Source organism: Acanthaster planci, linkage group LG07 (genome assembly GCF_054643075.1).
Source record: "Acanthaster planci isolate LZ-2023a linkage group LG07, COTS_SCS, whole genome shotgun sequence".
NCBI classification, from domain to species: Eukaryota; Metazoa; Echinodermata; class Asteroidea; order Valvatida; family Acanthasteridae; genus Acanthaster; species Acanthaster planci.
The window spans coordinates 13,571,193-13,585,113 of record NC_141783.1 but is presented as its reverse complement, the minus strand read 5'-3'; the positions used below and the strand labels follow the sequence as shown (position 1 = coordinate 13,585,113).

Genomic DNA, 13,921 nt, shown 5'->3' with positions numbered 1-13,921 from the left:
CACAGAGAATGTGAAATACGTCAAGGTTACACACATACGGTCTGCGCGCCCTCAACGGCTGAAACGTGATCAATAAAAACCTGCCTCATAAAAACAACGCCAGCTTTGACTGCGAAAATGGCGCAAGCGGGTACTGCGAATTCGGAATCCAAAGTGAGACTTATTCTTCGGAGTTTTGTTTGAGCTGCCAATATTAAGTGTTAAGATGTTGTTAAAGCAGTTAGTTTAGTATGTCAGACGCCAGCATTTCCAACTGGAGGAAAGAGTGCTATACACGGATAACTTCACACCCCTTCACATCGCACAAACGCAATGAGATCGGTCTGAAAAAAAATCGAACATGGTTGGAACATTTTCCAAGTAGGCCTGAACGATTCGACATTTTCTCTCCTAAATGTAACTCTTAAAAACTGTTATCGCTTACTGATGGCTGATACATCACTCTAGAGAAAAAGACATGAAAGAAGTATTTGAAACTCATCCCAAACAGACCTAACGTTCTTTTTTATCTATGTGAAATTGTATCATACTTCTTATCAATGGAATTGTTATGCCCCTAACTGCTGTATCACTCCGAACTACAGTTGGACCGTCCCAACTAAAGTGCTATAGTTGAGCTAGCCCAGCTACAGCACAGAGGTCCAGTGTAAGCAAGTAGGCGCCAACATCACTTTGTTTACATCAACTTGTGCCTGTAGAAACAAGTTTTTACGATTTAATAGATGAAGTGCCTTATTTTAATTGAGTTATGTCAGGTGTGAAATGCATAAAGTTGGAGAAGGTTGAGAAATTTTCTACAGAGACTGGCCAACAATAGTTGGGCAGCCCAGCTTCAGCCCAACAGAATTATACTATTGGTCAATCGTGGTTTGCCTTGTATGCAGTCTTTCACTTGGATTAATAACTCGGAACTAATGTTTTTTTCTTGTTATAATGTGCAGGATGAAGAGATCGCGTCATTGGAACAGTCACTCCATGAATGGCGTTACATCTTGCTTCATGTAGATCGATGGCTTCGATGGCAAGACCAGAATCAGCCCGTCATCATGGCAGCTGCTGTCACTGCCTTTTTCCTGTCAGTCTTTCTCCTCCCTGGTCTTTGATTACATCAGAGTGCAGGCGTAGTCGGGAAAGATTCCAAACTTCTAATTCATTACAATAACTGACCGCCCAGTTGGGCAACTCGGTGAAAGGCTATGCAAAAGAGGAAATATCAAAAGAGCATATGTCTATTCCAAGTTGTTTTGCACTGTGTGTAGTTTCATGTCAGACCAGTGCTGAGAGATGAGAAATGTGAGAATTGTAAGAAATGATCTTGAGGACTGAATATTAATCACAAAAAATGGTTCTTCCTGGAAGTTTCTACTTTTGTGTAGACTTTTCTTCACCTCTTTAATTACATAAATGTAGATGAGTTGTATCAGCAAAGTTACAGAACCATGTTACTTCAATATGCCAAAATAAACCCAGCACTAAAAACACATAATACAATTTCGAACAGAATGAGGTAGAAATTAAATGGTTGCTGAATTTGGTCCAGTCTGAGGGACCATCTTGTCAAAAAGTAAAATTTATTAAGTTAGACAAATTGTTAGAGAACGTTGCCAACTTTTGTCAGCTAGTATGTGATGGGGAATAATATCTACGTGTATGATATTTTGCCCACATTTGCAGTATTTGAAGTATCAATCAACTGTGTTGAATTGGGTCTTTATGTGAACATAGGTTGGTTCCAGTACATGCCACACTCTTGCTGCATTAGAATGACCCTTCAGTTTTCAAGCTTGTAACTGGAAGCTACTTATTTATGGTCTCTCATCATCAGGATGCTGTGGTGGTTAGAGCCCTCTGTACTGACAACCATCTCATTGCTCGTCATGGTCGTCTGTTTAGCTGACTATCTTGGACCCACCGTTTTCCATTCTTACATCTGTCCACCTGCAGAATGGTCAGTGTCATTCAGTCACTTCTTCACTGCAACAGGCCAGATGCAGTGGTTTGTCTGTATGGTTGGTTTTACATTAATTAAAGAGATTCTGCGCACACAGAGTTTCCTTATTCAAGCAGGATGTAATCGTTTTTTTCATTGTACCTAATATTGTACATGTACATGAGTTTATGATGTTGGGATCGATTTAAAGTGGTTACAACAATTCAAGTTATGGTAATTAGCATATATTTTCTGTAACTGCCATTTCAAAGTTGTTTATTTTGTTGTTGAAAGTGGATGAGCCTATATAACCCCAATACCTCTATTTGTATGAATTGTAGGACAGCTGAGCATCAGCGACAGTACCAGCAGGTGTGCATGAGCCTCATCAGAACCAAGGATGCATTGATGCATAGTTACCAGTGCCTGAAAACGATGAAAGAAGAAAAACCAAAACAGGTAGGACTGACTTGTTCATCAGTTGTTATTGCTGTAATATACAGTGTAGTTGAGCTGTTTAAGAGATGTGTGAACTTGCGACCTTTCATGTCAGCATCCCTGTTAGTTCGTCTTAACAGTTCTTGATCTTCAAATGGGAGGATTGAGGTCTGCTAGAGATGACCTCTCATACATTTTCCTAGATCCAGCTGATTATAATGCCACTGAGTGTGATTAGTTCCACCTTTGTAGGTATCCATAATACTCCCCTTATTGGAAAAGCCATCGGAGTAAATTGCCTTGCTCAAGGACATAAGCGCTTTGGTTTCAGAAAGACACAACTCCTTCATATGAAAGTATATGGTAATGGAAGAAACCATTACCGTATCAATGCCTCCATCAACGGCTGTTCAAGATGTCTTTTCTACCAGAAACCTTCAGTATGTTGTTTTTGCTTTGTTGACAGTACTTCATTCTGGTCATTGCTGTGCTGGCAGTCATTGCTTTCATTGGTAACCTCATCCCTAATATCTGCTTGGTATACTTCTTAGGTAAGTCACTTCTTTTCAAATGACTGCTCCATTTAATATGTATGCAGATGATTAGACAAATGATTAAAAACTTAAGAATTATTTCATTTTTAACTGGTACATTATTTACATTATATTTTATGAACATTTTTTTCTTTGTGAAATTGCCTAGCTTACAGTTTAGATTTGGTTCAATTCATTTTTGTATGAGGCAGGTCCATGGTATAGCTCAAGAAAACTTTCATTTTTATCTCTAATTTATTATTTTTTAAATTAATAATTTGAAGTTTATTTACAGTTTATTTATTATTGCAATATTCAAACAAGGAATTATGCTATTTGCTTTTATTTTCTTCATGATCACTATACTCAAGCCCGTGAATTACTTAGTTCAGATGAGATAATTTTACCACGTTAAGAATGACTGATATTTCTTATGGCACTTTTTCCAGCCGTGTTCCTTGTACTTCTGCCTGGCCTGCACCAACGGGGATTGCTAGCTCAGGCCTACGCCGCCTCCCTGCAGGTGGTCGTCAACCTACTCAAGCAGACCAAGAAGAAGGATTAGGCTGACAGAGAACTTGGATTGGTTATCTCATTTCCTGGTCCTTCACATCAGTGCGACGGGGGAGGGAGATATTGGTAAAATTGACTGTTGAACAGACAGAATGTGACCTGTAGTTTGGAGACTGTTACCATTCATACATAAAGATATACCCACCGTTAGTTCTTATGTTCTAGTTCTAAGGAGTAAAAATACATATGCCAGATATTAATTCGGTCCCTCAAATGTGCCATGCAATTAGTAAGTGGGTACATTATTCTGAGTATTTTCTCATGTTTTGGGAATCCGTAGCTTTTTTCAAACGGAAGTTTCCATCCCCTCATAAAATGGCCACCTTATCTATCAATACATATCTGTAGACAAGGCCCCTTCCCATCATAGCAATAATGGACGCATTTTCAATATACGTCTCGTCATTTTAGATTTTTCCCAATATTCCTCTTGCATCTTTAAACTGCAATTTGTTGGAAAGTGATGGCATTTTCCTCAGGTGCTTTTTAGAGCAAAATCCATTATTGAAATATGGGTCCAGTACACAGAATTTGCACTACGTGTATGTAAATTTTGTAAAGTAAATTTATGTGCTACTTGTTAAGTTACAGAAGACACAATTGAACGAAGTTGATAGATTCTTCAATAAGTCAGTTCGGTATTTTAAAAAGGTAAGGTCGTTTGAAAATAAAGCACATGAGCAAGTCGGAGTACAGCTGTGTTGATAGGGCAGACCTTGCATGTAACTATTGTACATTACCATGGAGACCATGTTCAGACTGGTTATAGTATTTGTATAAATTGGTTGGTTATGCACTGGCATAAAAATTAGGATTTTTTGTAAATAAACAAACTTGTTGAAATAAAAATCTCTGGATGCAATCAATTTACCAAATGAATGCGTTTCTTTTACTTAAAAATCACTACAAATATAAAGCAGCTCAAAAATAAAGACTGGTGAAACCATCTGAATCTCTGCACAGATATAAATCATCTATTTTGTTTGTTAAGCAAGAGCTATAAACAAAATTATACCTTTATGGTACAAATGCCAGAGTTTCATGAACTCTAAATGAAATTATTAAATCACTTTCAAGACAACGGAGAGACAACAATTCATTTTTCATTTTCCTATGACAATATCACACACTGCCAAGAATTTCATGAATACAAATTATCTAGCATTTATGAGGTAATTGAGTAAATTCGTGAATTTTTTAAATGGCACTGTAGAAATTACAGAGCTAAATGCATTTTGGAAGAATGACAAACTCATAGAAAAATAAAATGAAATTTGGGTAATTGTGACAAAAAGTTCTGATTAATAAAATATGCGTACATGTATAATGACAATTATGGTGATACTTTTTCCAGACAAAAGGAAAAATGACAAACTGATACAAAATCAGAATGAGATTTTGGTAATTGTGACAAAAAGTACTAATTAACAAAATATGTATATGATGACAACTATGGTGATTTTTTTGGGGGGGGACAAAATGAAGAGTTTAATTTGGGATCCCTCCCACCTCTGTGATATTTTGAGAGACACAGCAGAACAAGAAATTTAATGCAAAATTACACGTAGTTTGATGTTTGACAAAGAACACAACTTAAACATCACTGGCTCTGTAATTACCTCGTATTCCTCGCAATAAAGTGAATATTTCTTGGGGGTTACTTATTTCCATTTCCCATATCGCTTGTATGAAGCAAGACCTTTGCCTCATACATACTGTACACTGCAGTTCTTGACACACTCTGTGCAACTGGAGTCAAGAGTGGACTCTGATGCAACTCTCCTCAGATAGGCCAATCAGCAACCTCGGCAGCTCCTGGTGATTTGTGGTACTGTGTCTGGAATTCTCAAGTCCCGTAACTATTTCAAGCTTGGAATGCACTCAGAATATAAGTAGCAGTCCCTTTGAGGCCCCATCTTTTCACCGTAAGTGCCGTGACTACAGCCACTCCAATGGCACCCCCAATGAACAATCGCCGCTTCCATTTTCCAACCTCTTCACCGTACCAATGAGTTTTCCTTTGGTTGTCGAGACAAATCAGTAACCGATCCGCTTGGCGGTGAGGCTCAAGGCGTCTTAGGACCTCGTCCGCTGCCCGCATCCCGGACTGCACTGCGCCGTTTATGAAGCCCGTGTGGTGTGTGGCTGTTTCTGTTCCAGCCCAATGCACCCTGGAAAAGGAAGGGGCAGGGAAAGACAACCTTTTATAGGAGCAACATGGATTTGGAGGACTGAGATATTCATCCTCAGAACTGGTAGTTTGAAGGGATAAATATGTTGCATCATGGTGCAGTTTCAATCAGAGCTACACTAAGCTACCATCAAGCCCTAGACCCTTTTCCGGGTCTAAAATTTATGCTGACCTTTGTAAGACACCAAACTGAAAACTGAACTACCGGGAAACAGTAAGCTACTGACTCGGTATTTTATGCTATGCACCATACCAGTACTGCCTTCCCTGCAGTCAGATATGTCTAGTCCCAGTCAAGCAATAAAGTGCCTACTCGTGTATCACATTGAGTTGACCCCCTACTATGTCAGGGGTCATACGGACAACAATACAAAGGGCAATTTCAAGACCCTAAGTCCGTGTGGGAAATACAGGAGCTATGTTTAGTGTTAAGTCAGCAACCTGAAAAATGGAGTCCTGAGCCCACTGTGAAAGGTCATTGCTCCCGGTGTCATAATATTGACAGGGCAGCCACCATTGTAAGACTCCAGTGCCCAGTCCTGGAAAAAGAAAACAATCAAACAGTTGGATTTATTCACTTGTGGGTTTTTTTCCGCTAATGAAACTACGAGTTTCTGAAAGTGCAGGCACCAACTTGGAAGCCTAGCAAAACCTGCAATATGGCACATGTACGTGGGTTCTACAAGGGGTTGGGATGACATGGGGGAGGCAATCATATTGCTGACTGCACGCAAACAACCACTGTGTATACCAACCTTTTCACAGTAGTCCAGGGGGTCTCTTGCCTTTGGCCCAAGGAACTCGGCTAGGGAGTCCAAAACAGCTTGCTTTCTGGTTTGAGGCTGTTTTTGAGGAAGAAAAAAATGCTTCCATTTACCTTTGGCAGAAACAAGGAGTAAAGAGGACTTTAGGGGTCACTGATGAAATGGTTCCCAAAAATAAGAGAAATTCTCTTTTTTTTCTCCACGAAGAAGAAATGCAACTCACTTCAATGTGACTCCACTCTCTACTGTTGGCATAGAATCCTACAATGGCAGGGTTGCCGCTGGATGTCGTGCAATCGTAGGTGAGTTGGAGAGGGCCTGAGCTGAGACCTTCAATAGTTGGTTTACCCCCATTGCTGACAATTTCACCAGAAAAACCATCCTCCCTCCAAAAAGCCTACAAAGGAAACTGAGACTGTATGGCCTGGATTTTCTCAGTAATTACTAACCTGAGCTACATTACTATGGTTGCCGAGATCGATGTACATATTAAAACAAGCAAGCAGAGGTGAAAGACGAGATGTAAGCTAAAAGATACTGTCTTTATAACAGACAACGAATCAACATGTCATCTTTGAACTACAGTTCACAAATGAAGATGTCTTTATTTAATGACATGCTCACAGTTACTTAATTAACATGGTATCTCTTTCAATGGTAGAATATTTGAAAATTAATTACTGTCAAAGATTCAGAAGACCAGGGGTGCGTTCTATGGCACAAAAAGTATGCAAGTACATGTATTGGCATACCCTGTATACGTTATTGTTTATGATATGCATATGCATGCAAAGTATTGTGTAATTGAACATGCTCCCCCCCCCCCCCCCCCCCCGGAAGGGAGATGATTTATTTATTCACCGTTTGATATGTGACAATGAACTTGATGATATGTCCCATAGGAGACAGCTGTGCCAGGTTGATCCTGTCGAATGGCTTGGCAGGGGTGTAGTTGATGGCAGCTGGAACAAAAATAATCTACAAATGTACAGGCTGGTTTATACTCTCCTATAAGGAAATGCAAATTCTGAATTTGACATTTCAGGGCAGTGTCTGCTCTGCAAATATGTTTAACCCATTCCAACTTTGATGAAAAAATATAATTATTTTGTTAGTCATATTCACCTTCATGCTAAACATGACCTGATTTTAGCAACTTTGTGCTTTGAAAAACAACAGATTGGAGCACACATTTTTCTCACCAACTCTAATTTCAAGAGTTTGGGTTAGCATAACTTACTTGAGCAATGAAGGGGTGCGGCAACGACCACGTATTGACAGCTGAATGTTTTGCCTGAAGCAGTAACCACGGTGACCTTGTCAGCCTCCTGTTGGTCAATGTGTTCTACAGGCTGGCCAAGTAGCACTTGCTCCTGGCCTATCTTGTCTACCAGTAACTTGGATATTTGCTGAGCTCCACCCTCAATTAAGAAAAAACATGTCTGACTGTTCCAAATATAATTTTATCACATGCATACATGTATGTTCACCCATAAAAGCAAACTACAGATATTTAATAATGATGATAATAATGTAAATTTATACCCCGCCATATCTGTCAGAACTAGATACTCCTTGCACAAAATTACGGGAGGTGAAACAATACTTTATACAGTAATTGGCAAATAATAATAAGATAATGAACATAGATTTACGAAGGAAATGAAACATATTGGACAATTGTCTCGTATATTTCAAAGTCTGTTTCATTAATTTTTCTTACTTTGTTGAAAGCACTAAAACTACGGAGGTTTTTGATGTCTAAAGGAGAAGAATACAATCATTCAATTCTGAAGCAAGAATTGAATTTCAGGGCATGGTTGCAGGTGGGGGGGCGGACTGCAGCGGGCAGGGGGATAGTGAAGAGTCAAGGTGGGTTGCCTTGAAGGAGTGAAGATTGAAGAACAGTGGGGAATATGTGGGAGTAGGAGGAGGCTGCGAAGTAGGCAACTGATGATATCCCCCAAGGAGTGATGTGGACATTAGAATGGGAGGAGAGGTACGAGGTAGTATGCAGGGAAGGCAGTGCAGGGCAGAAAGGGATGAGGACTGGAGAAGTGAGGACAGTCCATCTAGCTGTCATGGTAGAGGAGTGCGGGGTCAGGTATTTGACAGGGCAGGGAGTGCAGTGTCGATAGGGGTCACAGGGGCCTGGGTGGTGGGAAGTGGGATTGTGGTGGAGGAGTGTGAGGTTGGGTGTTGGGACTGGTGCAGTGTGGATAGGGGTCACAGGGGCGTGGATGGTGGGAAGTGGGTTTGTGGTGGAGGAGTGTGAGGTTGGGTGTTGGGACTGGTGCAGTGTGGATAGAGGTGGGGCCCTGCTGATGGGAAGTGGGGTTGTGCTGGAGGGGTGCAAGGTATAATGTAAGGTGTAGGGACAGTCTGAGGGAGTACAGTGTGGATATGTATAGGGGGATGGGGCAGCAAGTGGGGCCTGTAAGGGGGGATGCCAGGTAGGGTGTAGGGCAGGGAGTGCAGTGTTGCATAATATAGGATTGGAGCTAGGAGGGTGGGAAGTAGGGGTACAGAGGAGGTGGGGGGCCTGAAGGGAAAGACAGATAAGCATGCAATACTTTTATCCTGAAGCTGTTGTTGGAGTCACCTTCTGCTTCTATCAGATTCTTTATGCCCCCAGCACTGCTAACGTAATGCATAAAGTACATGACTGACATCATACGTGGTGAGGCACCATTGATAATAGCTGCAGATACTTTTACGGCATCCCAAACCTCTGAGCAAACCAAAAAAAAACCAATAAAAAAAATCAGAAATAAAAAAAAGGACAAGCCGATGGAAACTGCTTTACTTGGGTGACCTGAAATGTAGCAAAAAAGCTCAGAAGTTAAACAACATATATGGCATTCCCTAGCAACCCTTTTCTCAACGGTGTCAGAATAAAAAGCACAGTTAGGTTTATCAAGTAATCACGTAGAGATTTTATTATTTTAATATCATAACATTTTTAACCCTAGGGTTAGACAAATTACTTCAAGGTCCCAATATTTATAGTGTAATTCCTAGCAACAAAACAACAATAATGGATTACCACAGTACGTTTTATCTACGATTTTGCAAACTTTGATCAACAACAAGATCACCTCTTGATGTAAAAAACACCTACATGTAGCTGCAGAATCTCAAACGTCTTGTCTTCCACTGACGCCAAGAGAAGAAAAAATAGCCTTTTTTTCAAGCCCACAACAAATGGTTTAACAATTCAAGAGAAACGGAAAAACTGCACAAACCCTGCATTGTCACTGTGTCCCACAGGAGAGTGTGCATAGTTGTCCCATCAAGCGCAGCAGCGTTGTGCCGCGTCATTGGGCTGTCCAGGGGAATGCTTGAAGCTAGTCTGTCAGTCTGTCAATACATTCATCACAGCTTACTTTCGCATCAAAATTCAAATGCTACTCTCTCTGTTTAACTTTATCAGAATGATTACAATGTGATTTTCACTTAGGAGCATGTATTGCACAGCTTTCTATGTTCTCTTCTTCTAGTGCAAGGAAACTATTTGGCATTCATTTTGGTCTCTCTCACTGAAAAGTGCAGTTTTTAAAAAATTCAAAATTTTCCATGTTTATCCTCACAAGTGAGAGCACTGTTGCTGTGATGTTATGACAGTAGAACACAGTTCATTTGGGGGATTCTACTCAATTTATGATCTTAAAATTTTTCAACTAAAAATATTTGCAAGAAAACATTGCGCACTGGTTTAACGTCATGAACTAAAACAAGGAATAGGAAAATAGCCAACATTCCGGAATATTTTGGGTGCAGAAATAGCTGCAGAAATGAGAGTCCTGCCTGGATGATTTCACACTGTTCAGAAAGGCATTTAAAAAGCTGAATGAGGCCCTATAAGTGCAGGGTGTATGCAAATTACCTAAAATTTGAGCCAAGATTTCTCCAAGAAACGACTGCATACCAACACATTTTTGTGCAGTACTCACCAAAGTCATGAAGTTATGCAGATTGATAAGTCCAAACAGAGACATGGAAGGGATGCTGGATTTGTAGGACCGAATGCCCTTGTTGCCTAGCAACATCAGCTTCTTGCCTGTGGTGTATTGTGGGTATTTTTCCAGACCAAGTTCTTCCATGAGCCAGAGGAGGTGATGCTGAGTGCTAAATCAAATAAAAACCGATATTGATATCCAAAGATATTTGACCAACCAATGCCACAAATCATCATGGAAAAGTAAAAGGCTAAGATTAAATCTGAACAAGCTGAAAACGTTAAACTAAATACACTTTGCAATTACTGCCTATCAGACGCATCACTGTAGACTTGTGTAACAGTGAGAAGATGAGATCGACACGGATAGTGTGCATTATCTCACTCCAGTTCTTTATTGTGGTGTCGCCACAAGAAAATCCCCCTAGCCCAGTCAATCTAGGGCTAACACGAGGTGTAAAGGCTATAAATGAAACTTCTGCCAGCAACTAACATGAGGTAGATCTTGGACTACTGTGGTGTTGTCTGTACCAGCGCTGTGGGGTGAATGACTCACTGAACAAAGAGCTGGCAATAAACTAATGTTGAACAAGCATAGCTATCAAACGAGGGCGCTGCGCAAGGGCTATATGTAAATGACCTGTCACACTTGCATGAAGTGGATGACTGTACATGTACATGAACTACCTGCACTGAATATCACTGGCATAGCACTACCATGCCAGTCTGTACAGTAGCATAAATTTAGACAAGCTTAAAACAATGCCATAAAATTACACTCATTGCAGTTACTTACTTCCCAACCCACTGACCTCCCAAGTCCCATACATCTTTCCCATGAGCCCCTTGCAATTCGGTCGACAACGTCCGACCTCCAACTCTGTCTAGAACAAAGAATTACAATATAAATACCTGAAAATCAGCTTCTGAATCCGGTCATACCCCTCTTCAAAGTCCACCAACGGGCTTTTGAAGATCTAACAGGATTGAGGCAACCCCCTTGTGGCCACTGTTATAATGCAAGGAATGTGCCATTGGCTTTCCGTACAGTAAAGGATTTCAAGCCTAAGAGACCAACCCCAACTTCTTTGGGGTGCCAGTTCTTTGTTTTTTTAGGGGCTAACTTTGGAAAGTTGTTCACGGGAAGTTGTAACATTTCTGGCCTTTCTGAGGGAGGCTATACTTTAGGGTTTTTAGATGCTTTTTGAAGGAAAGAAAAGAAAAAGAAGAGACAAGACAAGAAAAGAAAAGACTGAAAATTTGGCCTTTCTTGCATCATTTTGCCAATAAGAAATTTTTAAGGGGGGGTCATTTCTGGGGGGAAAGAAAACGTAAGCCCCCATTGCCTCCACTGCTGCCCCAGATTCTCCCTTGAGTTGAATTGATTTTGAATGAAAACTGTGGGAAGGTAAAAAAAGTAAAACTCAAGACCAAATGTACCTGGCTTGCATCCTTACACATGGCTTCAGACTGTATGGGTCGAGATGGGCCAGCAGCTCAAACTGCCAACCTAATTTCGATGCAGCTAATGTAAGTTTAATCTCGAATGAGGAAAACTTCCATATTTAACCATTACAAGTTCTGAGTTGCACAAACATCACCAGGTTTATAGGGGAATCTCTTGGGCTAAGGGAGATTTTAGAGATGTGGGGCTCTGTATGTATGGGGAAACAAGCTTGAGAAATCTTGTGGGTGTTTATTTGAAACTTGAAACTTGTGACGGTCTGACATGGAATTCTAGCCTATGACTGTATAATATCATGCCTGAAAATGTTTCTACCTTTGGCTTCAAGAACAAGCACTCTGCAGTCTGGTTTCTCTTGCAGAAGTCTGTAGGCAGTGGTCAATCCAGCTACCCCAGCTCCTATCACGAGCACATCCCAGTCTGCTGATGACTTGGAGATCGGATTGAGTGAAAAGCTGGCCTCCATCTTCAAAACCTACATTTGACCCTGTTCTATAAAGTGAAAGAAACCCTGCTTTTAGTATGGCACAGCAAATTCACAAAGTTCTTCATTGCCATACTATGATGGCTGTATCTGAATCTGTTCTTGCGTTAGGTCGAGGTCTTGCATCAAAGTCTAAAAACTAATGTTACTATGCCAACAAATACAAAAGCCCATTAGCACCGACCCCTAAAATAAATAAATATTAAAAGCTGGGCAATCTGTATTAAGGATTTTATTCACAATCCACTGTTTAAGGATTCAGATTTCATTACATATAATGGATTCAAAATCAATTCTAACAGATTGCCAATCCATTACTATGGATTTCCCATCCCTTATTTTTGATTCACCAGCGTAAATCCATTATTATGGATTAGCAATCTGTTATTAAGGATTCAAAACGCATTAATAATGAATTCACAATCTGTAACTAGTATAATTCAAATCCATTAGTACATGTTGGCAATTCATTATTACAGATTCGAAAACCATTATTACAATTTCACAATTATTTATTATAGACTCAAAATCTGATAAAATTGATAACCGGTGAGTGACTTGAATAGAATGAGGAAATGTAAAGAACCCACATTTGGGGTTTTAAACTAGTATGACATGTATGATCACGATGATATACATGTAGATGTTGCTATGGCAAGCAGGCAAACTCCAGCGAAAACTCCCTAGTGTAATGTACGAGTTCGTTTCGGCGGATTTTGAAACTGCAATATTGCCAAATATTATTTGACTTTTAAATTTTTTGTTTAGTGATAACAGGCTTACGTAAAAAGATTATCTTCAGATTTTAAATATTCAAAGTAATAAATCAGTGCCCGGCAGTCGGCAATACCACAGCAGCTATGGCAAGGACACTTAATAACCCATATGCAGCAAGGTATGAGACGGAGAGAACCCCCCCCCCTGCTTTGTGTTGGTCATTGTCTCACAGGAATCTGGGGAATTCCTTTCAGACATCTTGGGGGGATGTGTTAAGTAACAATAGTCTGGAATGTGTATAGGGATTGGACATGTGGGGGGGGGGGTACCCTCGGTCTCATTTCTTGCTGGGTATATGATAACCGAAGCTTAACGCTATCGATCCAACTCGTCTAAACATGACTGCTGAACTGCTGTGTCTCAGACACAAGTAGGTCTGGGCCTAAAATCATTCCAGTGTTTCCCGCAAATCTCACCTTAACACGTCGAACTTCCGCTTCAACTTCTAGGGAAATGAAATTGGAAGAAATTCAGAGCCAGCTCGGCTTCAACTAGCCTAACTTGGACCTTGGACTCGGTACCGCCCAAGTGAAATGTACGGCGAGCACTAGTTTGCTGGACCCGACGGGCCCAGCATGCAGCGCACCTGCGCCGATCTCGCGCTCGCGCCGTCGTGTCGTATGTAAAAAATGTGTGAACTCACGTATTTTTACCTAACCTCACCTCTGGACTCATGCACCTGACGCTATCCCCAGGCCCTCACACCCACATCGATTTTTCCAGCTGTTGTTTTGACAAAAATCCAATCTCGTAAATAGTTTCAATCCCTTTGTCCTGTCCTTTATCCAAGAAACAATTATTAGAACTT

The 13,921-nt window shown here is 40.5% G+C and overlaps 2 protein-coding genes across 6 annotated transcripts; one reads left to right on the top strand and one right to left on the bottom strand.

The window, feature by feature from the left end:
* Positions 1-54: 54 nt before the first annotated feature.
* LOC110980831 (ADP-ribosylation factor-like protein 6-interacting protein 1) lies at positions 55-4,340 on the top strand. Its single transcript, XM_022237837.2, has 6 exons — positions 55-153; positions 942-1,075; positions 1,826-1,948; positions 2,272-2,389; positions 2,835-2,919; positions 3,351-4,340. Exons 1-6 carry the CDS (start codon positions 118-120, stop codon positions 3,464-3,466), a joined length of 612 nt encoding a protein of 203 aa, XP_022093529.2. The 5' UTR covers positions 55-117; the 3' UTR covers positions 3,467-4,340.
* Positions 4,341-13,855, bottom strand: LOC110980893 (putative flavin-containing monoamine oxidase A). Of its 5 annotated transcripts, none has more exons than XM_087139295.1 (12): positions 13,530-13,855; positions 12,168-12,339; positions 11,184-11,271; positions 10,383-10,557; positions 9,675-9,789; positions 9,003-9,160; positions 7,670-7,850; positions 7,291-7,391; positions 6,653-6,826; positions 6,421-6,507; positions 6,107-6,204; positions 4,341-5,645 (listed from the first exon to the last, which is right to left on the bottom strand). In XM_087139295.1, exons 2-12 carry the CDS (start codon positions 12,316-12,318, stop codon positions 5,339-5,341), a joined length of 1,635 nt encoding a protein of 544 aa, XP_086995421.1. In that variant the 5' UTR covers positions 12,319-12,339; positions 13,530-13,855; the 3' UTR covers positions 4,341-5,338. The 5 variants fall into 5 exon arrangements, with proteins under 5 accessions (XP_086995421.1, XP_086995420.1, XP_086995422.1 ...); XM_087139294.1 differs by having other exon boundaries at positions 12,168-12,344; positions 13,530-13,853; XM_087139296.1 differs by lacking the exon at positions 13,530-13,855 and having other exon boundaries at positions 11,184-11,267; positions 12,168-12,308.
* Positions 13,856-13,921: the final 66 nt, after the last annotated feature.